This window comes from Pristis pectinata, chromosome 7 (assembly GCF_009764475.1).
Source record: "Pristis pectinata isolate sPriPec2 chromosome 7, sPriPec2.1.pri, whole genome shotgun sequence".
NCBI classification, from domain to species: domain Eukaryota; kingdom Metazoa; phylum Chordata; class Chondrichthyes; order Rhinopristiformes; family Pristidae; genus Pristis; species Pristis pectinata.
In genome coordinates, this window is record NC_067411.1 from 74,670,746 (window position 1) to 74,697,088 (window position 26,343).

Genomic DNA, 26,343 nt, shown 5'->3' on the forward strand with positions numbered 1-26,343 from the left:
CATTGGTCAGGCCACATCTGGAATATTGTGTGCAATTTTGGTTGCCACATTACAGGAAAGATGTGGTTGCAGAGGAGATTTACCTGGATGTTGCTGGGAATGGAGTACAGTATTTTAGTAATGAGGAGGGACTAGATAGGCGGTGTTTGTTTTTCCATTTGAATGGAGGAAGCTGAGCGGAGACCTACAAGAGGTGTACAAAACTATGAGGAGAAGAGATAAGGAAAATAGTAAAAAACTTTTTCCCATAACAGAGGTGTCTTAAACTAGTGGGCATAAGTGTAAGGTAAAAGGCAGAAGGTTTAGAGGGGATCTGAGGAGGATTTTCTTTATCCTGAGGTTGGTTGGAATCAGGAATGCACTGCCCAAGGGGATGATGGAGACAGACTACAAAATTTAAGTAGTATCTAGACAAGCATTTGAATGTATCTCACCAAGGCATGGTAGGCTATGGATCAAGTGGTGGTATATGGGATTTATAATCCTACTTTAATACCCAGGACTGAAGAAGTAATTGTGGGCATGCTTGAATAAATAAAAGTTGATGGTGGGAGAAGGCCAGTATTAGCTGCTTTATTTAGGTATATTTTCTACATAGGCAGTTCTTATCTACTGTTTTATTCAGCAATATCATTATTTTTAAAAAAACTAGACATTTACCTTATATAATCTTTATCTTATTTGTAGTGGAAGAGTTGCCAAAGAAGTTATAGAAGCAAGCACCAAAATTCAGCGCACCCCTCCTGAATTTCACAGGTAACAGTAAAACAAAACATTCCTTTCACTTTGTTATCACTAAGGAACCCAGTGTTGAGAATGATGTGTTATTCAGGAAACACTCCGCTATAGTTAAGAAAATGGCTAATTTGTTTTGAATTGTATTTAGTTAGTCCTTCCTTAGGTACTTGGTATTTCTTGGATCCCCCTCTTGTATTCCCCAACCTTAGACATCAGGCTTTTAAGACCACTGGAAACATAAACAGGAATAAATAATTCAGCCCAATGAGCTTGTTCTAGCTACTATCTCTCTAATTCTTAAAAAGGATAAAGATCCCACTGAATGTGCATCTTATAGACTTATTTCTTTATTAAATGTGTATTCCAAAATATTTTCCAAAATATTGGCTTCTAGATTGGAAAAGGTTCTTCCACAAATTATCTCTGATGACCAGGCAGGATGTATCCAGAATCATTATTTGCATTTTAACATTAGGAGGTTAATGAATATTATATATACCTCCTCATCTAAAATTCCAGAATGTGTTATTTCATTAGGTGCTGAAAAGGCATTTGATAGAGTTGAATGGGAATATTTATTTAATACACTTGAGAAATTTAATTTTAGTCCCAATTTTATATCTGCGATCAAATTAATTTATCATACACCTATGGCTTCAATACTTACTAGTAATCAGAGATCCCCTCTGTTCAGGCTTTTTCGAGGTACTAGACAGGGTTGCCCTCTAAGTCCTTTATTATTTGATATTGCTTTGGAACCCATGGCAATTGCCCTTTGGGATTCCTTTAATATATTTGGTATCACTCATGGATGGGGGATTCATAAGGTATCTCTATATGCAGATGACTTGTTACTTTATATTTCTAACCCGGAGGAATCCATCCCTGTAGTGTTATCACCGCTTGCTCAGTTTAGTGTTTTTTCTGGTTATAGATTAAATTTTAATAAGAATGAACTCTTTCCATTAAATATGCAAACCTCAATTTATAGGCAATTACCATTTAGATTAGTAACAGACCATTTTACGTATTTGGGTGTTAAAATTACCAAGAAGCATAAGGACCTGTTTAAAGTTAACTTGTTACCTTTAATTGATCACATTAAACAATTATTTATGAAATGGTCCCCATTATCTCTATCATTGATAGGCCAAATTAATGCGGTTAAGATGAATATTTTACCAAAATTTTTATATCTATTTCAGGTGATTCCAACTTTCATCCTGAAATCTTTTTTTGACACTATTGATTCTAAAATTCTTTCATATATATGGCAGAATAAAAACCCAAGGTTAAGTAAGAAATATTTACAACAATTAAAAAAGGATGGTGGCATGGCTTTGCCTAACCTTAGATTATATTACTGGGCAATTAATATCAGAAATTTAATTTTTTGGGCACAAGATTTAGATGTAATTCAATGTCCCAAATGGGTATACTTTGAGTATGAATCAGTGCAAGGTTTTCATTAGTTTCTATTTTAGGAGCCTCACTCCCTTTTGCACTTACTAAATTGAGTAAACATATGACTAACCCAATAGTTAAACATACAATACGAATATGGTTTCAATTCCGTAAATTCTTTGGATTGGATAAATTTAGTTTTATCAAGCCCCATTCAATCTAATTTTTTCTTTCAACCATCCAGAATCGACTTAGCTTTTTCTTTATGGAAAATGAAGGGAATAACATGTTTTTGTGATCTATTCATGGATAACTGTTTTTTGCTTTTGAACAGTTGTCTAATAAATACAGTTTGCCTAAATCACACTTTTTTCGATACTTACAGATTAGAAATTTTTTAAAAGTTACTATGCCTTCTTTTCCGACTCCATATAAAATTGAAATTATGGAAAAAATTTTAGGCTTTAATCCCTATCAGAAGGGCTTGATAGCAATAATTTATGATCTAATTATGAAAATACATCCAAAGACACTTGATAAAATTAAGAATGAATGGGAAAAAGAACTCCAGATACTTTTACCCACAGAGATATGGAAAAAAATTCTTCAATTAGTTAATACATCTTCAATGTGTGCCAGACACTCTTTGATACAATTTAAGATGGTTCACAGGACCCATATGTCGAAGGACAAGTTAGCCTGTTTTTATCACCATGTAAATCCCATATGTGATAGATGTAATTCGGAGGTGGCTTCCCTGACGCATATGTTTTAGTCCTGTCCTCTTTTGGAAAAATATTGGAAGGACATTTTTAACATTATTTCAACTGTATTGAATATTGATTTACAACCTCACCCAATCACTGCAATTTTTGGGTTACCAAAGATGGAATCTGGCCACCTATCTGCTGCTGCTTGTCATATGATTGCCTTTGTTAAATTAATGGCCAAGTGATCCATTTTGTTTAAGTGGAAGGATCCAATACCTCCCACCACTTTTCAATGGTTTTCTCAAACTATATCATGTTTAAACTTAGAAAAAATTAGGAGTGGCACTGTTGATTCTTCGCTTATATTTGAGGAAGTTTGGACTCCACTTATTCAATATATTCATATGATATAGATCCCTTTTCAATAATCTTTGAATTTAGAGGAGCGGAGTTGATGACATAATAATGCTCTTTGTTCATCGAGAAATATCAGTCCAGTTTTTTTCCTTTTGAAATTTTTTTTAGTTTGTTTCATTTTATTACTTATAATTTTTTTTCGATTTGTTTTTTTAATATATATAATAAATCTTTTTCTTTCTCCTTTTGGTTTTTTTTGTAATATATTTGTTTACCAAGAAACCATGGGGCCTAGAATATATTTTTTATTCTTTATGACTATATATGTCATGACTGTCCTCCCGATCTCTTTGTATTACATGTATAATTACTGATGTTATATGTATTAATCTGCATTAATTTGAAAATTAATAAAAAGATTGAAAAAGAAAGAAAGAAAAGCTGGTTCTGCCATTCATTAGCAGTGTGGCTAATCCTGTGCCAAAGGTCTTTTTTCTGATTCTCTTAGTGTCCAGAACTCTATCCATCTCAGTTATACACTAGGGGAGGTCACACCAAAGCCCTGTATAATCTCAGCAAGATTTTCTTACTTTTGTACTCGAAACCTCTTGCAATAGAGCCAACATACCATTTGCGTTCCTAATTGCTTATTGTATCTGGATACTTAGTTACTGCTTTTCATATACTTTCACATTGAGATCCCCACTAAATTAAACGTACTTCTATTCTTCTTACCAAAGTAAATGACCTCACACTCTTCATATTCCATTGTCTTGTTCACTAGTTTAACAGGTCTATGTCCTTTTGCAGACTTATTGCTTCTGTCACGAACCAGCAACAAAAGAAACACACTAAGCATGATTCAGTGTTAAAAACTATTTTATTAATCACTACTTATGATAATACGAAAAATAGAAGTAAAACTGTTAGTATGTTAGAATTCAAAAATGTTAAACCTTGAACGTTAACCCCAAAACTAAACTCTTTGTGTGTGTGTGACAAAGTCCCAAACTCCAAGTTCAGGAATGGTTCTTAAAGTTCAGTTCCGCAAGCCATAAGGTGAAACATGAGCAAGGGCTTCTTCAACAACCACCGTTGTCTGAAGATAAGACGTAGATGTAGAGAACATAGAGAGAGTAATTACGAAGTCCAAATGTTCCACGATGGAACCCAAACGACACTTCAGTGTTTACTCGGTAGTGACTTCCTCACCCCGAAAAGCATCCGAATCGTGGTCGTCCACACACAAATACCTGTTTCCTTCTACAGGTCAGCAACAAAGTGAACTCCACCGGATTACTTCCAACTTCCATACATGGATTTCAGTGGCAGACACAGTTATTGTTTCTCATCCATCGATAGAGAAAACTAGCAGGCTGGTGTCTCTCTCTCTTCTTCTGACTTCTACAACGTCATTACGTCCTTTATCTTCTATTGACGTAAGCACGCCACACACACAAATACACATACACTCTCTATCTTAAAGGGACATTCACTGAGTCCGTAACACTTCCTCTGGACAGTTCACTTTCCTGTTTAGCTTTTTAAAAGTTACAGCTGGGAAATTAATCCCTGGCAACTACCAATGATATTCTATATGGTAGTGTCTGCACCTTTTACTCAATTCAGACTGAATTTCAAAGGCAGAGTAGGATGCGCAGCTGCTTTTATATAGTGTAGCTAGTGTTACCAATGAATTTTTAGGTGTTTGTTTTATCAACATAAGTTGTCATTACCTATGGCATTCTATTTGTAACAGTTTGCCAAATGATCTGTTTCTTAACACACCTGCATGCACTGAGGATTGGTTAAAGAATGTTTGCTCGTGTTACCCATAACCCGGTGAAGATGATGCACTCTGCAATGTGCACAGGGATGGCCAAGTGTAAGATTTTCCTGGCCTTTGTGTGAGAAGTGATCTCCACTTGCTTTTCAATGTGAGGTTTCAACAAGTGTGCGAATAAAATCTTTCCTCTTCCTGCCTCAATATTTTGTTCAGTTGTAACCCTTGCTTTTGCAAACCTCATTGCCAGTTTCTTGGTACACTGCAGTCTGTACTAAATAATTCTGAAGTGGTTGGACCTCCCAGCCAAGCCTGATATTGTTAACAATAGACTTCATCAATGCTCGTTTGCCAGCAGTGGTCATAGGCAGCAGAGACTGTGGTTGAAATATTGCTTTCAGCCACCCAAGAGCCATTGTGCTTGGACTATTAATCCACTTGGAATGTGATAACTCTGCCATGAAAGGAGTAGAACCTGAATTGTTCTTTTGTCTGTAGTTGAATACCTTGTGATGCATTTACCCACAAATGATTAAAGAGTACTAAACGCAGACCTTGCTTTTCTGCAAAGCTATTTTAATTTGTACTGTTGGTTTTGACTTAATTTTTAAAATTTCTTTCTCAGTGGTTCTTCATGGAGGACAGGAGGCAGTATTCTGTTCAAACTAGTATTTATGTTTGAGCCTTGAATGAGTGTTGGCAGGCTATTCAATTATAGCACAATACAGACAGATCTAATTTCCTTTCATCTAATATTCGGGCAAACAAACTTCCAATGGGGAACATTGAATGTTGGCCAAGACATGGTCACCGACATCCTTAATTTCAGGAGTTGTTTGAAAACTCTAAAATGTATAGGAATTGTTGAAAATAAAAATTGGGAAGATAGAGAAAAATCTGCAAATGTAAAATTACATGTATACATAGAAGAATAAATAAATAACATTGAATGTCGGCCGAGAGATGGTTACTGACATCCCTAATTTTAGGAGTTGTTTGAAAACTCTAAAATGTATAGGAATTGTTGAAAATAAAACAAAATTGAGAAGATATAGAAATCTACAAATGTAAAATTACATGTATACATTGAAGAATAAATAAACAACATGAGAAGTTATTTAAAACACTTGGCTATTTTATGGAAAGCAGAAAACTATCAACAGGGTAATTCATCTATTTCTGTTACTGGTGTCCAAAATGTATTGTGTATCAGCTAACAGTACCATCATTTTTTTCCAGGTCCACACTTGCTCAGAGTCGGAGTTACAGTTCTCTATCCAAGCAGTTGATAACAAATATGGAAACTGTGGAATCGTGTCTCCCATCCCCTGATGAGTCTGAGGAGCACTCCACTATAGATGGTGAGAATCCATTTGTACTTTCCCCTTGACCCGCTTCACAGTCCAACAGAGGATAAAAATCATGTAAAAAGGAGTTGAAAACCATCCACTTATTAAATCATTTTTAAAGCTGCCTGTGTGGGATAGTGTACAAGAAATCCTCACAGTCCAATAATGAAAACAATTATATTCCCTTGAGATTTCTTTTATTTGCTTTGCTTACCAATTTTTATCAGTGTGACAACTTTCCTATAGGAACTTGGTTTATTGCACAGTGGCAACAGGTGGCTGAGGAATACAATTACATTAAATCACAACCTATTCCTGGTATGAATTCTCCAAATACTATTTAGTATGGCCACAAGTCAGCCCACTTATGAAGAAAAACTAAATTCATAAAAGAGCAAGTGTGGGAACTTACAGTAAATCACAGGGATTGATTTTCAGTCCACATTTTAAATTGCCACATCTATCAAAGCTCTAACTGTTCTCTGTAATGTCTGTAGCATGGAATGAGCTGCTGAACTGAACATTACAGAATCATAGAAGCTAACAGCATGTAAGAAGGCCATTGGCCCATCAGGTCCATACCAGCTCTATGTAAGGGCAATCAACTGGTCCTCCTCTCCTGTCCTTTCCCTATAGCCCTGCAAATTCTCTCTTTTCAGATACTTTCCAGCTTTCTTTTGAATGTTACAGTTGAATCTGCCTCTACTATTACCCCTGGCAATGCACTCCAGACCCTAGGTACTCTTCATGTTACTTCTAGTTCTTTTGCCACACCTTTGTTCTGTATCCCCTAGTCCATGTCTAATGGGAAGAGTTTCTCTCCATTTGTCTATATCCTTAATAATTTAAAAAATCTGTCATAACCCCTTGCATCCTCCTCTGTACCAAGGAGAACAGGCTCAGTATATCCAGTCTATTGACGTAACTAAAGTCCCTCATCCCTTGAATCATTTCAGTAAATCTCTTCTGCACCCTTTCTAAAACCTTTGCATCTTTCCTAATATCAAGAACGGGGCACAATACTCAGCTGTGGCAGATCCAGTGTTTTATAAGGTTGATCAAGATTTCGTTGCTGTTGTATTCTGTGCCTCTACTTGTAAAGCTGAGGATCCATATAGGCTTCACCACTTTCTCATCCGAACGTGTCTCCTTCAACAAATCATGCAATGTAATCCAAGATCTGTTTTTATACCTTCTTTAGAATTATGCCTTTTATTTTATCTTGCCTCTACTCATTCTTTCTACCAAAATCTAACACTATGCAATCCTCAGTGTTAAATTTCATCTGCTCATTCCACTATACTGCCAGTATCCATGAAATCTATTACTATCCTCCAGACAGTTTATGCCTCAAGGTTTTGTGTAATTTGCAAACTTGGAGAATGTGCTCTGTACACCCAGGTCCAAGCCTTTACCATGTATTAAAGCAAGCAGTGATGTAGAATTGACTTCAGGGGAACTCCACTTGCACATGCCTCCAGTTCAAAAAAACAATTTTTCATTCCTACTCTTCTGATACTTAGCCAATTTTTTTTTCATATTGCTACAGCTCTTTTCATTTCATGGGTTTCATTGAGAAAAGGCTCAGTATTTTCTCTGTCAGGCATGCTTTAAGCTGTTACATGCATAGGTAACAAACACTAGAGTTAATATGTACAAACTCACATGATCCAAGTGAGTCGACAATAGCCATATTGAGCCCATCAATGAAGTACTGATGCACTTCACATCAGCCCCCAGCTTTATACCAGGGATAGCTGATGTAAAAATGACCACTCAGAGACCCTGTGAAAAAACTGAAGGCAAGTAGCTGCTTTTAATTATTTGTTACTTAATGAGATATTTAAAATAATGTTTATATTCTTTAAGACTTTAAAACTACTATGATAGTTTTTACAATTTTCTATCAGAGATTTTAAAAAATTTTGAAAAGCTGTAGTCAAAGATGAGCAGGGGATTTCACGGCTGAACCTCAGCAACTCACTGCCTGAGGCCTATTCACTGCTTGGAACATGCTCAGCCTCAGTGCATACCTCTCCGGTGCAGAGGATCAGCTTTTCCAGCTCGGCATCTGGAAGAATTAATCCTGGGTAGGTGAACACTGTAGGCATGAGTCCGGGTTACAGACCAGGTCGAATAAGATCCATTCTGATCAATTTTGTCTCCTTTCCATAGCCAAATAATTGCTCTTTAATTATTTTTTTCTGTTCAAAGCGAACCTGAATGTTAATTCTGTGTCCATTGACTGACTGACTGCCAGAATCACAGCTTGCTTTTCTTAACAATAAGATGAGGAAGCTTCTATCTTGTAAAGCTTGTGTGAAGACTGTGTACATTTTCCTCAAACACAGTTAAAGATATCAGCAAAGCAAATAATTACATGGGCAAACCATTTAACATATCTATGAAACACAGTTAATGGGAACCCCAGTCTAGATAAAAAGAATTGGAGAACTAATCCTAACCCTAATCCAGCCATGTGGATGATCAGTGTATCTTTGGTTCATCATTAGAACTTCTGAACATAAGGGAGAAAAGTATTGTTCTGGTAATTGCACTTTTTGTAATAAACAATCTAAATGTTCTTTCCTTGTATGGGATAACAAGGGCTACAAAAACAATTTTTATTTAACAAAGTATTGGTATTGGTTTATTATTGTCACTTGTACTGAGGTACAGTGAAAAACTTGTCTTGCATACCGATCATACAGGTCAATTCATTATACAGTGCAGTTACATTGAGTTAGTACAGAGTGCATTGATATAGTACAGGTAAAAACAATAACAGTACAGAGTAAAGTGTCACAGCTACAGAGAAAGTGCAGTGCAATAAGGTGCGAGGTCACAACAATGTAGATCGTGAGGCCATAGTCCATCTCATTGTAAAAGGGAATCATTCAAATGTCTTATCAGTAAATATCCAGAGTTACTGCACAAGAGCATTAACAATTCATATTTGAATCCATGCTACAGAAGGACATTGTGGGACAGTTGAGTAGGTTTTAAGGAATGCTTTAAAGGGTGAAGGTGATGTAAAGATGCAGAGAGGTTTGGGAAGGAATGCTAGAGAGTAAGGCAATAGAAGCTGAAGGCAATGGCTGCCAATGGAGGTGCAATTAAAGTTGGTTGCACCCAAGAGCTAGACTTGGAGAGCTGTAGAACTGACGAGATTACAGAGATAAGGAAGGGGTGAGGCTATTGAGGTATTTTCAAACAAAGATTTGATGATCTACAACAATTTTTAGACACTTAATTTGAGCTGCTCGATCTGTTCTGAATCTATCCCATCTGGAACAGAGGTAGTCCCATACAATGTAAAATAGGGACTTCATTTCTGTAAGGAGCCTATGGTGCTTATTTCTACCATTACTAACATGAACAGATGCATCTATGACGGGTAGATTGGTGAAGTCAAAGTTAAGTGGATTTATCCTTCATGTTAGTTCTTTCATTATCTGCCGCAAGTCACAGCAACAACTCTTTGTGTATATTTCACATTACAACAGGATATTGATAGAATGCAGAGCTGGGCTGAGAAGTGGCAGATGGAGTTCAACCCGGATAAATGTGAAGTGATACACCGGGAGATCGAATTCGGAGGCAGAGTACAAGGTTAATGGCAGGACTCTTAGCAGTGTGGAGGAACAGTGGGATCTTGGGGTCCATGTCCATAGATCCCTCAAGGTTGCCACGCAGATCAATAGGGTTGTTAAGAAGGCGTATGGAGTGTTGGCATTCATTAATCGGGGTATTGAGTTCAAGAGCCGCAAGGTGATGTTGCAGCTCTATAGAACTCTTGTCAGACCACACTTGGAATATTGTGTTCAGTTCTGGTTGCCTCATTATAGAAAGGATGTGGAAGCTTTAGAGAGGGTGCAAAAGAGATTTACCAGGATGTTGCCTGGATTGGAGAGCATGCCTTATGAGGATAGGTTGAGCAAGCTAGGGCTTTTCTCTTTGGAGAGAAGGAGGATGAGAGGTGACTTGATAGAGGTGTACAAGATGATAAGAGGCATAGATTGAGTGGACAGTCAGAGACTTTTTCCCAGGGCGACAATGGCTAATATGAGGGGGCATAATTTTAAGGTGACTGGAGGAAGGTATAAGGGGGATGTCAGGGGTAACTTTTTTTTTACACAGTGAGTGGTGGGTGTGTGGAATGCACTGCCGGCAGAGGTTGTGGAGGGGGGGGGGGGACAGATACATTAGGGACATTTAAGAGACTTTTAGATAGGCACATGATTGATAGAAAGATAGGGGGCTATGGGGAGGGAAGGGTTAGATAGATCTTAGAGCAGGATAAAATTTCGGCACAACATTGTGGGCTTGTACTGTGCTGTAGTGTTCTATGTTCTATGTACTTCTTCCTTTTTTATAATCCATGGCAGGCTTTACAATTTTATTTACAACATTGTGTTTTAAAGATTTGCCCATCTAAATCACTGTTATTTGCTTATATCACTCATTCAAACTATTACTGTTAACTTTATGTCATTCTTGATGTAAATTAACACTACATTCTTTCTCCAAAAATAGTACTCTCTTTCAATATCCATCTGTTAAAACTATTAATCTGTCAGTATTGTCCTAAGGTCATATACAATTAATCACATACTTAAAGAACGACTTGCATTTATATAGCACTTTTCATCATACAAGAGCGCAGATATATATATCTGGATGCATATATTGTGCTCTTGTGGACCCTGGGTGAATACCACTCTTCATTACTGCTCTAGCATGGAAAGCATTCATGAATCATTAATACAGTTTTCTGACCTTTTGCTGACATCCTATCACTTTGGTTTAAATACTAGGAGCCTTACTTTTATCAACAAGCTTCCTGTGTGGAAATTCATCAAGCCTTTCAAAAATCCATAAACGCAACACACTCTGTGTTTCCTTAATTATTATACTGCATTTCCTCAAAGAGTTCAATTAAATTTGTCAGATGTAACTTGCCCTTTGCAAATCCATAATGATCATCCTTAATTAACCAATCCTCTGACCAGGCAACTATTAATTTCACTTTTCAGAAACAAAGACAAAATTGAATTGCTTTTAGCAAATTAGAGCTGGCTGTCCTTAATTAGAGCATGTCTTTCTAAATCTGTATTAATTTCATTCTCATCTTTTTAAACCTTGTCATCTACAGATGTTGGAATAACTTACTTAGAATTATCCAATTTGAAGTTCAATAGGTGTGGACTAACCAAGCTTTGTTATCCTCTGCCAGTTTTGTCGGGGAACCAGTTTAAACCCCTCTGCATTCCATGGCTCTTCTGACTTCTCACTATTCACCATAATTCGATTTAACAGTCAAATCTATGATCATTATATAATCAACTGTTTCACATCTTGGGCTGGGTTGTGCTTGATCTGCCCTGCACCTCACATTCACTCCCTGGTCAATCCCTGTAGCTGCTATAACCTTTGGTGGCTCTGAGATATGAATGAAGTTCTGAGCCTTGTTGCCATGGCTAACTTGTGAATCAGAGTCATCCATGAGCAGTGATGAGGCCTCAAACTGCAGGTGTTGAAGCCTTGCCCCTGGACTGTCCTGATGGCTTTTTGGCATTTAATTGCTGTTGAAAAACAATATCTTTATTTAAAAGTATTGGTATTGGTTTATTATTGTCACTTGTACCGAAGTACAGTGAAAAGCTTGTCTTGCATACTGATCGTACAGGTCAATTCATTACACAGTACAGTTACATTGAGTTAGTACAGAGTGCATTGAAGTTAGTACAGAGTGCATTTAACTGATCAGAAAATAATTTAAAAGCATTAATATTACTTAAAATAAATAAAGATCAAAACACTTCTTTTCAATCCCAGTTGATGACATATGTCACAGTGCCCTGAGAACCAGTGCTGTGATCAGCGGCAGAGTGGAAGGTCAGATGCACCAGCCCACCAGCACTTTCTGACTTCCACGTTGCAACATTTTTAGATGGTGGTTCAGACTGGTTCAGGCAGTTGCTGAAATTGGGAACCACCTGATTATGTATAAAACCTCTAATTTTTAACCAGGTCACTTTATGCAAGTGTTGCAGTTCTTGGAATTTGGGATTGGGTCAATGGGATGCCAGAAATTTTACTCCATTGCACATTTGTTACCAGAGCACGCTCGCAGAAATTTCAGCCCTGCGTATCCAATGATTGATTTTTTTGTTGAATAAGTTTTAGGAAAAGATGTTGGCTTTACAAATGAGGAACATGGGCTGCTGGGTTAGAAATTACATCAGTGGGCATATGACTGAGCGATCCTGATATAGGTAGTAGTGTTACCATGTGGAAGAAGTGCTCATTATTAGCAGGGATTGTTCTTGTGCCTTTTGAAATGCATCTGTATATATCCAAGGCTATGCCTGTAGAAGGAGCTTCACACACAAAACAACTTTTGCAATATTCATTGCCTGATAATGAGGACAGTAAGAACTGTATTTGATGGTGGATCTTGCAATGGCAGCTCCAGAAGACAGTACTGTGATTATTTTACATCTGCAGTGGACATAGGCATTTGTCAGCCTCTTGCTGACCCAGAAAACCTGAAAGTTTCTGTTCTAAAGGGCACTAGTGGGTGTGACCTAACCTTAGCTGCCAGGATTCTGGCCTGCAGGTCTTTGGAGACAGTGATAACTGCAAAAAAATCTTTTTCTATTGAAATGTAAAATGAAAGTGACATGTAAAATGGTCATTAGAACAATCTGAAAGTGGTCTAGAAACTGACCCCTCTGTCCCCTTTCCCCCTTTTTTCTCCTCTTGATCCAACTGGCTCCCATCACCCTATCTCTTTCCCTTCTCCATCTGCCCATCACCTATACACTCCTCCCATGGGCTCCCTCCCTTTATTCCATGCTCCATCATCCTCTCCTATCAGATTCCATCTTCTTCAGCCCTTTGTCACCTCCACCTATCACCTCCGAGCTTCTGATGTCATTCCCAGTCTCCTCCCTCCCTGATCTACCTATCACCCTGCTCACCTGGATCCACCTATCACCTGCCAGCTCTTGCTCCACCCCTTCCCTCCACCTTTTTATACTGACTATCTTCCTCCTTCTTTCCAGTCCAGATGAAGGGTCTCAACCTGAAATGTCGACTGTCCATTTCCCTCCATAGATGCTGCCCGACCCACTGCGTTCCTCCAGCACCTTTGTGTGTTGCTCCAGATTTCCAGCATCTGCAGTCTCTTGTGTCTCCTTGAAGTGTATTAATTAACGTTACTGAGAAAACATCAGACTAAATACATTTTTTGACTCCTTGTAACTATCTCTGTGATTAAAAAAAGTTATCATTTCTTGGAATTTGCTTGGAATGTTCATGCTACAAATGGTACATAAATATTTACAAGTATACATTTCAAAGAACATTATAATTGTAACGTGTAGCGACAGTAATTCCCCAAATCAGAAACGTAACAGGTGTTTGTGAAGGGATGCTGTCAGCCGTTCTTTGAAGTAAACCCAACAGCTGATATTTTCCCAGGCTGCTCCAGTAGACCCATATGTGTAAAATAGCAATCATAACAATGTTATTGCCCAGGGAAATGGTAGTAAGGTTCTGTAAGTGTTATTAAGATAGTAAATGACATCATGGAAACCCGGACAGATGGCTTCTTGTCTTGCACAACCTGAATTTAAATTGGTATGCATCTATTTTGAAGTAAATTTTAGAAATACAACTGTTTTTTTTCTGCCTGATCAATTAAGGAACATGAACAAGAGGGTCATAGCAACAAGTGTATAATTCAATTGCCTTACCGTGAGAAGCTATCCACTGGTATCACATTTTTAACACTCACTGGTTATTTATGGTGAGTTACAAGGCTGCATAGTCCTTAGCAGAGAAACAAGCTATTCATCTAACTTGTCTATGCTGTTAGTTTTATTGAAACATTTTACTGTCCTTCTTCATGTAACTACACAAACATATCCTTTCTTCTTTATTTTCATATCTAGTATTTCATTAAATGCATTAATGCAGTTGGCTTAAATTACCATCTATGGCAGCTTCTTCCATGTTTTCACTATTCTTTGGACAAATAATTTTCACTACTAACAAGAATGGATTTACTAAAGACTATTCTTTATTTATGACATATAGTTCTGAATGCCTTTACTAGCAGAAATATTTTCTGGATATCTACCCTTTCATCCTAATTATTTTAAAGACCTCTTTCAAGTTTTCCCTTAGTGTTTTGTTTACCAGAAAGAAATAGTCCAGCCTATTCACCTTTTCCTGAAAAGCATATTCTCTCTGTTCTGGTGTCATCCAGTGACTCTTATATTGCACCTTCTTTGTATAATTATGCCTAGACATCTAATAGGTGTGTTAATAGGATGATGCACAGCAGATTTCCTGCTGTAAAATTAAGCCGTGTTTGAACCTAAGGTTTTGATTAAACTTTCCCATTATACCATACCATAAAGTCCTCAAAGGAGACCTTGGAGAATGTACCAGATGCATAGAAAGCTGGTTGTAACCCGCTGAGAAGTGAATAGTTGACTGTTACCAGTTCTTTCCACATAAGCAGGAGCAGAATGAATCCTTTTAACATCTCTAATGGAGGCAAACCTATGAGCAGATAATTAGGTCTGCAAATATGAAAGACATATTGATCAGTGATTTGATTATTTATGAGATCCAGGAATCCACCCTAAGGGAACAGCTATTATGTAAAACAGAGTTAACTCCAGTGAAGTACGTAAAAAAAAAAATTGCAAAGCTGCAGAGCCATCCAGAGCCTGGCTAGAAATGTTGGATGGCTAACAGCAGGAAGTACATAGAGGGAAGGAAAAAAGGCAGAAAAAGGAAAATGCTCTCTAGGTGCTGTGGTTGTGGGTAACAACATGAGTGAGTGAAAATGAAATGCCCTGTATATCGGAAAATGTGTGTGGCATGTTGATTGGAAAATCATATACAGTGCCCAGTTAAGAGGAGATCAAAAGTTAATGGAAATGCTAAGGTGTAGGGACAGAAACAAGGTCAGATTGAACACGCCAGTTGAAAATGAGATACATTTTGTAAAAGAAATGTACACAAGATGCACATAAGCCAAGGCTTGCTCCTAAGTCAAGACAGTGCTGTTTTGATTTTGGAGCAACATTTAATGTGCTCCTGAAACACGCCATCTATCTTGAGACAGATATTGGCACATCATGACGGGATTGTGAAGATTACTATATCTCACTGATGAACATGCAGATGTTTTTCATGGAATAGGGAAACAAGAAATGCAAATAAATGTAGAATGACAACTGGAAGCCGCAAAAATTAGGTGGGCACACTAATAAAGACCTGCCACAGTTAAGAGTTGGAGATGCAGTTAGAATAAAACCACATCAGGTCGACACCAGATGTGGCAGGTGGCAGTGGTGAGTCAACAAACCGCATACCCCAGCTCATAGAAGCTTGTGATGGAGGACAATGTCCCATATCAGAGGAACTGATGTCATCTCAGGAAGGCCACTAAAGAAGCTTGTTTGATGGAAGCAGATAAAGATATATCAGGGGAAGCACCACTAAAACTGCAGAACAAAAACACATCAGTCCCACAGCAGCCGCTTGTGTAATGTAACCAGTCAGGAGCAAATCTGGAAGAAGAATCCATTGACCCAAGTTTCTGGGAGACTTTGTGCTAAACTAAAGCACACAGAGACTAGTTTGTTTCTTTTCCCATTTGTTTTTCATTATTATCACAACTTATGGGGAGAAGTAACATGTCATATGTAATGATGGTTGTGAACAATCATAGCTGCTTTAAGGCTGTGCTGCTTTAAGACATCATGTGTGCAAATACTCTGTTGTTGCAGCAATGGTTTAATGTGGAAAGTGTTAAATCTGTCTGTCTCTGTGGAAGAAAGCCACAGTAAGACGTGCTGCCTGACAATGTAACTTATTTTGTAAAGTATCCTTGTTGTTGGTTTGAATTATTGATCATTTTCTGGTATCCCAAAGAGAGAGATAGAAAGAATCCTGCCACATCTTAGGAGGTGGAGAGGGGAAGGGTAGAGTGAAATGATTTAAGGAAGGATGGTTATGTCAGCCGTCTGTTCAAGATGCACAAGTGCTATCCTCTTGGACTTGGATTTACTTATATTAATGGAGCGTGTCAAAACCTCTAGTAATAAATTTAAAATCTTATTTTGTTTTATATATATTTTAAATTATATATTTTACATTATTCTCCTATGTGAATTTTCAGCTACTGGTATTGGAATTCTCGAGGTCATAGAGTCATTCAGCAGGGAAACAGGCCCTTCAGCCCACCAAATCTGTGTCAACCATCAAACCACCCTAATCCTACATGAATCCCATTTTATTCATCTCAGTTTCCCCCCAGATTTTACTAGCACTTACTCATTAGGGTCAATTAACAGTGGCCAATTAACCTATCAACACACACGTCTTTTGGATGTGGGAGGAAACTGGAACACCAGGGGGAAACCCATATGGTCACGGGAAGAAAGTGCGCAGACATTCGCTGCATTAGGATTGAATCCAGCTGGCTGGAGCTGTGAGGTAGCAGCTCTACTAGCTGCTCCACTGTGCCACCCCTTGTTCTGTACATATCTAATTATGTACATGTAGAGCCTTGTTCTAAGGAGAAGAACTACAGGTCAGCAGCATGCTTATAGTTGCTGCAAAATGCTTTAGTTGTCAACTGATGAGAATTTCTGTAATAAGTTCTGTAATTATGATATCTAAAATGATATATAGTCCCTAAGTGTTTTTCTGTTGTATGCTTTGACTTGCAAAGATTTTGTGAGTACATTTCCAATTACAGTGACAGGATGGAATTTGAACCAGCTGGAACATGTGGGTTGGATGCAGTTGGAGGGTTAAAACAGGCAAAATGCAAGTCTTTTGTGAAGTTGGGTCCAACTTAGCAATTTCCTGTTTAACCGGACAGTGTTAGGTTGAGGGGAATTAGATTGCCTGTTATTATTACTCAGTTGGAATTATAATGAAATTTAACAGTGCATTCACAGATCTCCTGGACTTCTTAAAATGTGGCTTTCAAGCTCAAGTATGAAAAATAATGGCAGTTAAAGAAACTGTACACAAGGAATAAACATGTAGTATTCACAACTGTTTTCTCACCTGCTAGTGGGAAAGGGTTTATTCACAATACTTTAGCTGAAAGAAGAAAGAACAGAACCATGAGGGCCTGTGGCAACATGGATGAATGCACTTACTAAAGATTACTATCAGGGAGATGCATGCAATACAAGGTTTGCAGTAAGTAAAAATTGGATAGTTTGGGATGTAAGGAAATACATAAAAAGACAAAGGTAAGTAGATGTAAGAGGTGATATGATGCAGTTGGCTGTACAAGGCAGGAAGGTGGGTAGCATGAAGTGCATGATAGAAATGTATGTGGTGTACTCACCACTCCTGATGGGTTAGGCCATGGAAGCACTTCCAGGTAGTGAATTGAAGAGCATGTGTAATTCATCTTTTGTTGACTTCCTTGGGCACAGATAGAAACGTGGAGAAGCATGAGAGAGGGCTAGTAGGCTTAGTTACATTTACTTTAATGCAAGGAGCCCTACAGGAATGACAGATGAGGTGAGAGCATGGATCAGCCACAGGATCACAATTTTGTTGCAATCACGGAAATGTGGTTGAGGGTAGGGCAGTACTGGCAGCTAAATGTTCTGGGGTATAGAAGTTTCAGGCATGACAGGAAGTTCTAAAAGGGGAGGGCATTATGGCAGTACACAGAGCAGATATCCTGGAGGGAATGGACAATGAAGCTATGTGGGTAGAACTTAGAAATAAGAAAGGAGCAATCGCTTTGACTGGGTTATACTCTAGGTCTTCCAATAGTCAACAGGAAATGGAAGAATAGTCATGTAGGCAAATCGCAGTAGGGTGTTAAAACAAAAGGGTTCTACCAGTGAGAGGTTTTAACTTTCCCAATATTGACTGGGATTGCCTTAGTATGGGGCTTAGATGGGGTGGAATTCAAGAAGGGTTTATGAAGCAGTATGTAGAGAGTCCTATTGGAGAAGGGGCTGTACGTGATCTGAGGGAATGAGGATGGGCAAATGGTGGAAGTATCTGTTGAGGAACCTTTTGGAAACAGCGGCCATAGTTCAGTAAGTTGCAACATAGTCATGGAAAAAGCTAAGGTTGGTCCTGGAAATACAGTCCTAAATTGGGGGAGGGCGGATTGCAATAGTATAAAGCAAGACCTGGTGAAAGTAGATTTGGAGCAGCTGCTAGAGGGAAAAACAACATCCAATGCGGGAGGCATTTAAAAGCGAGATAGAGTTCAGAGGCAGTGTGACCCTGTCAGGATAAGAAGCGAAGTTGGTAAGATTAGGAAACCTGGTTAACAAAGGAAATTGAACGTTTGATCAAAAATAAGAAGGAAGCATATGTCAGGTATAAGCATTTGGTATTAAGTGAGTCTTTGAGATTATAGAGGATGCAGAAGAGAAGAGAGAGGACATGAAATAGCCTTGACAGTCAGGATTAAGGAGAATCCTAAAACCTATTACAAGCAAGAACATAGCTGCAGAAAGAGTAGCTCCCTTCATGGACCAAAGTGGTAATCGATTTGTGGAGCCAGGGAATATGAGAAGGATCCTAAATGAATACTTCTCATTAGTTTTCACCAGAGAGAGGGGTGTGGAGGATGGAGAGTTAGGGGAGAGGTACACTGATATTTTGAGAATGTCTGTGCCAGGAAGGAGGAAGTATTAGAGATATTGGCACACATTACGGTGGATAGATCCCCAGGGCCTGAGGAGATCTATCCCAGGATGCTATGGGAAGCAAGGGAGGAGATTGCTGGGGCTGTAATGGAGATTCTTGCATCTTCATTACCCACAGGTGAGGTGCAAGATGACTGAAGGGTAGCTAATGTTGTTCCCTTATTTAAAAAAGGGCTGTAGGAAACTACAGGCTGCTGAGCCTTACACCAATAGTATGGAAATTATTGGAAAAAAATTCTAAGGGACAGGATCTATGTTCACTTGGAAAGGCAGGGACTGATTAGAACTCACTGTTTCGTCCATGGGAAATCCTGTCTCACAAATCTGATTGACTTTTTGAGGAGTAAACGGAACAAAATTGATGGAAGCAGAGCACTAGACATGGTTCATATGAACTTCAGCAAGGCTTTTGACAAAGTCCAACATGGTAGGCCGGTGCAGAAGGTAAGGGCACATGGGATCCAAGGTGTGTTGGCAAACTGAATCAAAGATTGGCTTGGTGATAGGAGGCAGAGGTTGAGGCATGTTTTACTGACTGGAAATCTGTAATCAGTGGTGTACCGCAGGGGTTGGTGCTGGGACCATTGTTGTTTGTCATATACATAGATGACTTGGATGAGAATGTAGGTGGACTGATGAGTAAGTTTGCTGATGACAAAAAAATTGGTGGAGTTATAGACAGTGAAGAAGTTTGTGAAAGGATACAGAGGAATGTAGATCAGTTGGAAGGTTGGACAGAGTGGTGGCAGATGGAATTTAATCCAGACAAGTGTGAGGTAATGCATTTTGGGACATCAAATACTAACAGGACATGTACAGTAAATGGCAGGGACCTCAGGAGAGTTGATGTACGGGGGAGCTTGGGGTGCAAGTTCATAGCTCCCTAATAATGGCAACACAGGTAGTTGGAGTAGTAAAGAAGGTATTCAGCATTGTTGTCTCCATAGGCATTGAGAATAAGAGTTGGGATATCATGTTGCAGCTGTACAAAACGTTGGTCAGGCTGCACTTGGAGTATTGTGTACAGTTTTGGTCACCACACTACAGGAAGAATGTGGTCACATTAGAAAGAGTGTGGAAGAGATTCACTAGGATGTTGCATGGAAAGGTTAGATCGACACTCACTGGAATATAGGGGTGCTGTACAATTCCATGACTCCATAATATTCAGTTTAGGCAAAAAGTAACAGTGTTTCTAGCCCATAAATCTCTTTGGCGCAGTATTATAGCAGGTTCTGGCAAGTGATATAAATAACTGTAATTTTAGCCATCATTTCCCTTGTGGCTGTATTCCTAAACCCTTTCATACAGACAGTATTTAGTCTGTGTCCTGGAGTCTGATATATTCTACTGTTGGGAGTTCACTGTTACAACCAAAGAAGTACAACAAAAGTAAATGACTATTTTAATGGATTTTAGCCTGATACAAAACAAGTAGTCATGGTGAAAGGCTTGCTAAAGATCCAGACAAGAAGAAGCATTCACCTTAGGATGGTGAACCACTGTTCTAGGAATGTCTGTATTCGATTATTGAAACAGGGGCCCAAGGTTATAGCCAGAGGAATTGGTAACATCCTTCTTCTGTTATATACGTCTTACTGCATGAATAGTCTTTTGGTTAAGTGATGGAAGTGATGGAAAAAATCTAAGTTAACTTGCTGATTTATATTTTAATTTGCTGATTCCTATTTGCAACTTCTGTATTTGAATTAAAATTGTGCTGGGATCAGAAGTAAAAATGTGTAATTTGCATCTCAGTTTATCTAATCTTAGGTGTCAGAGGTAGCTCTTTCTTTGAAACCTTTTTTAAGATTACGATGAATACACAATCAGCATGAATATGAAAGGCACAGACAATAGCAATCGGTGCTGTTGTGCAAGACTCATAGAAACATAGATGAACTTTGGTCACCAGTTTGTAATGCCCATAAACTTACATTTTCACTAACAAAAATGAATGAATAGATAAATTTTCTCAAGGTGGCATTGTGGAATTCCCTTCTATTATTATAAAATAATCTTACAATTATAGCTGCTTTTAACTGTTTCTTTTTTACAGTTGTAGACACTGACATATGTAGGGCAATGTACCATAGAATGCTGTGAAATTATTTGAAACCAGTAAAATATCACAGAATGAGACAGCATCAAGAAAGGCATTGTGCCTATTGTCAGCTCTTTGGCAGAATTGTCCAGTTAATCCTACTTCCTTACTCTTCCCCAATTTTTCTAATGTTTTGCTCTTCATGTGTTTATCCTAAACTCTTTTGAGTAAAAATGCATTCCAAATCACAACAACTTGCTATGTAAAAGAGATTTCCTCATATTGTGTTGTTTTTTTTTCCCCAATTACCTAAAATCTGTGGCCTCTGGTTACTTACTCTTATGCCACTGGAAGCATTTTCCTCCTTATTTACCTTATCAAATACATTCATGGATTTGAACAGCTCGTAAAATCTCTTAACCTTCTCTGCTCTAAGTAGAGTCTTCAGTCTCAGCGCACAAGTGAAGACCCACATTCCTGTGATAACTGTTGGTAAATCTCTTCTGTATCTTCTCCTAGGCCTCGTCATTCTCCCTAAAATGGTGCCCAGAATTGAACACAATTCCCCCAATTGATTCCTTTTTGAATATTGTCCATTGAAAGCTTACAAAAAAATCAGTGAAAGTGATTCAAGATTATTTATGTGTGGGCAGAAAATCTTCATTTTGTAGGTGGGGAGGGACGTAATGTTTATAGGAATAATGATAGGCTAGTATCTTAAAATTAACTGATTTAGCAAAATTTTATTTTGCCTTAAGACTTTATTCATCACTAAGATTGAGAATTCCTTTATAACTAGCTTGCTCCATTACCTTCACTGTGCTGTATATCTCCCATTTACGTTGGCTCTCTCCGATCTTAAAATTTTCCATGGAGCTCATCTCCTACATACTTCATCCCACCCTCATGCAACACTTTTGTCCACTCAATTACTTTTCCTTGTCTATTTGTTAGGTCCTCTTTTTGCAAGCAGATTCCTCAAACTTTCATCATCAGTATCCCTTCCTCAGAAAGACTCATTCATTCTCTATAATTAACCCTATTGCACAGCTCATGATCTTCACCTGATCTCACCTCAGTAATCTACTGCATAGCCATCCCACCAGTTGTTGAAACACTGCTCCTCCTTACCCCCTAAAATACTGACCACCAAAGTAGTGTCCAAACCATCATTCCCTTTCAATGGATCTGAAACTCTTGACCAATCCCCAGCAGTTGAACATGACAGCCTCAGTGATGATGTTACCTGACACTAGTGGACACTATTTTTAAATCCCAACAGATGCCCAAACCCCAACCCTGCCCCATCCCCACCAGAAGAGCTAAATCCAGCCTGGACCTGGCCTCAGCTGATTTCCTTTTGCAGGCTTTGAAGTGGATGAAAGATAGCTGTTGGCTTGACAAGCACTGACCCATTGATGTGACCTTACTGGTACTATTCAATTTGTCGGCAGTAAGATGATCTAAATTTTTCCTCATGAAGTAGTAGTTGTATAAATATTTTGTCTTGAATTTTGATGCTTTTTCTCCAATTCATTTGCTTTAACTTTGGCAGAATACCTCAGAAATTTTGAAACAGTGGGGTAGACATTGAGAATCCCCACGGAAATTTCAAATGCTTAAAATGTGAGAATTAGCCCAAATCTGTACAAATATAATGGTTAGGGTCATTTACTAAAGCTATTACTGACTGGTGTCTGCAATTTTTGCTTACACTTAAGAACGAAAAATAATGACAGTTGTACAGCTACTGCTGTATTTCTGCAGCAAGGAATTATTTTAGTCACAAATGGTGAATAGTAATAATTCTACATCTGATTTGTCACATTGCTGTTTAGGTGCCAAAATGAGTAGAAGATAGAAGATAGACTCAAATCCAGTAGAGTGGTTAGAAACACTTTAGCAACTGTGGTTCATCTACTTTTCTTCACAGTAAGGGAAAAATTTAAACCAATACACAGCCTTTGAGCAGATGGATTACATGCTTTCAAAGAAAATGTCAAATGCTTAGTGGGCTGTGAGTGTATTTTGTATCTTCCAATTGAATAATTTGATCAGTGATGACTCTTGGAGTTGCTTACTATTTATAAGTGTTATTTTAAAAAAACAAATCATTCATTTAAGAATATAAGAGGCAACTGTACACTAGCAGCCTCTCACACAATGACTTACATTTATCAGGGAAAAGAATATGAAGTGATCCATATCTTTGAATTTTCTGGTCTCTTTTCAGGAGAAGAGCTGTTGAAATTAAATGATCAATCAGCATCGGATGAAGAAGAGGTAAAAGAGCTGCTTAATGAGTCAGGAGAAATGGGAGAAACCAAATGTGAAAACCAAGAGGAAATGAGTGAAGATTGTCTCACTATATCAGAGTTAGTATATAATCCAAGTGCCAGTGTCCTGCCTACTCCTGTGGAAGATGGTGGGGTAGATTTGCTTTTTAATAGTCACCCACTTGGGAACCAGAAGGATGATGGAGGCTCGTATGATGAGTTAGATGCATCTGAAAATACACTTCTGATCCCAGATGAGGAGGAGCTGAAGGAAGTGAAGTGGGTACTTGCTAGGAGTTTTGAATTGATGACAAGCAACAGACATCTAAATATACTGGCAAAGAGCTTTGTGAAACTCCTTCTGGTGGGACTGGGTTTGATGCTGTTTGCTTTCCCACTTCTTTTGGTCTTGCTGGAATCTGACATCGATGCTTCTTTTCTGAGAGAAATCCGGCAGACGCCCGAGTTTGAGCAGTTTCACAATGAATACTACTGTCCACTGAGACAGTGGCTGACATGCAAAATACACTACGTCCTTGACAAACTAGGCAGCTCCTGAGGCTACACCAGTGTGCAGTTGGACAAGCAGTAACAACTTCTCTGAGCATAACTTCCTTCTGCTGTTTTTACTGTTTTTATGTTTTGTACCTTTTTAAATGTGGTTTAAAAGTATTTCAGGAAATTTTATTCAGTTTTTTTAAGTGAAATCTGCTCAAGAAATGATTGAATTTAACATCCAAAGTAATAGGTGTGGCATAAAAGAATTTTTAAAAAATTGTTGGAAAGTTTTATCTGGTGTTCAAGATTATTGCATTCTTGAGTGAGTGCACAACATTTTGTCTCCATTCTTTCCCTGGTGACTAGGAGATTCAAAAGGTTCTAAGCAGATGAACAATTGTTTTGTTAAATTGATTAAGCTTGTGCAGCTTCAAAATTGTATTGGCTGTAAAAGGTATTGTCTTTGGGGATAGTAACTTGGCATTTTCTCAATAATCTATTTACTGGAAATTATCAGTTATGCCTGTAATAACAAGTAGTACCAGATTCATTGGGAATGAATATTCTTGGAGATTCTCTTGCTTGTCCACTGCAGCTTGGGTGGAAGAGTGGCAGAAATCCCAGAAAGGCTTTTGAAATTATGTTTAAACCACAGAAATTTAACTGGTGTAACTACATTCTCCAAAAACTGAGAAGTTTCCAGATAGAGAGGGAAGTGAAATGATGTATGTATGGAGGCATAGAGAAAATAGAAGGTGACACTGCCATTTTTGGACTAGATTCATGAAATTGTTGTCTTTCAAGGAAGTGAGATCAGGAATCAAAAAAAAACATTGGGCAACTGCCTGAACTCTTTCATTTCATTCCATACATTCACTTGTTCACTTCATTAAGCAAACTGAAATTTATCAATACAAGAGACTTGTGTGACAGAGAATCATACAGCTGCACATTTACAATAATGCTGTCAATATACAAAACAGTATTTTTTCTTCATAAGAACAGAAAATGTTTAATGGGAAATATGACCAGAATTAATTCTTTGTTTCTGTGTACAAGCTCATGTTTCAGTAATTCAATCAGAAATAATGCATTTTAGATATAGTTCATTTTTAGTGGAGCAGATACACAAGAATGACAAAGTTTAGTAAACAGTCAATATGTGGCTATTGCAAGTTAGAAAGTCAAAAAAGAGTAATGTTGAAAATAATATCGAATATAGATAATACAATATTCATAGATTTTCAAATAACTTTCTCCAATGTGGTTGGAAAAGTCACTTTGCCTATTGTGCACTTTCAGTTGACTTTGATTGCTGCTGCCAGTAAATACAACCAAGAACTTTCACAGGTAGCCATTGAGATGACATTTGAACAGCAATCTTTTGACCAACATTGTTAATTGATCTTTGGAAATACTGCATACCTGGGAAGCACATTGATATGAACTTTGTATTAGTGTAGCACAAAATCTGACAAGACTTCTCTCCCAACTTTACCACTGGATCATTTATTGGAAAATGAAACATTAATGCACAAGGATTATTATGTATGACAAGAAAAAAAACAAACTACAAATAGATAATTGCAGTGCAGACGTCTAATGTTGTAATTCAAACATGGTTAGAAATTTTGGGTTTAATCTAAACCTTTGAATCTGTTACATAATTAATTCTTGTTCTAACCTAAAAGTTTGGAGTATCAGAAAATAAATCTGAAAAATAGGAATTTTACTTGTTTTTATAAGCATAAAACAGTAAAAGCATCTCAAGACACTGGCAGCATTGTCATGTAAACTATAGTATTGAGCTACATAGGACTGATGAGCAAATATTTAAATGAGGGGCTAAGTTTTAAATACAACTTTTTTAAAAAAAGGATAAAAGTAGAGAAATTGAGAATTATAGGGAAGTAATTTCAGAGCTCAAGACCTAGGTATTAAAGGCATGGGGTGTCCTGGTGGAGCAAGGAGAACTGGAGGAGCAGGCAACCTGTAGGGTTGCAGGAGGCTAGGGAGATAAGGAAGGGTAAGACAGTTGTGGGATCTGAACATGATGATGAAAACTTTAAAGCTGGTGAACTGTAGCTCTAAAAGCCTGTGTAGGTCAGTGAGTACGTGTAATTGATGAATTAAACTTGATGTGAGTGAGGATTGACAGGGTTGGAAGATGGGAAGTTGCCAATGGGAGCTGAGAGTCATATACAAGCCTTTTAAGTTAGTAACTCTTCTGGCATGGTTTAAAATATTTTAAAGCTGGATTTGTTTGTTCCCTTGCTTCTTTGGCTGATAATGCAGTTAGTTGGCCATTATTTTATTAACTACCTGTCTTGTGCAATCTTGGCAATTTTTGAGAGAAAACAGATACAGTGAAAAGCAAGTAGTCAATTCTAAAAATAAAGTAAATGTTTAGTGACAAAAGTGTTATTGACTAACAGAATCTATCCCTAACTGCTCTG

At 37.9% G+C, this 26,343-nt stretch overlaps 1 protein-coding gene across 1 annotated transcript in view; it reads left to right on the forward strand.

Moving 5' to 3' along the window:
* The window catches only part of frmd3 (FERM domain containing 3), a 134,257-nt gene extending 110,270 nt beyond the window's left edge, over positions 1–23,987 (forward strand). Inside the window, exons 13-15 of the mRNA XM_052019431.1 lie at positions 688–756; positions 6,232–6,353; positions 23,347–23,987. Coding sequence (XP_051875391.1) covers positions 688–756; positions 6,232–6,353; positions 23,347–23,948 — 793 coding nt within the window. The 3' untranslated portion in view covers positions 23,949–23,987. The remainder of the gene's footprint in view (positions 1–687; positions 757–6,231; positions 6,354–23,346) is intronic.
* Positions 23,988–26,343: the final 2,356 nt, after the last annotated feature.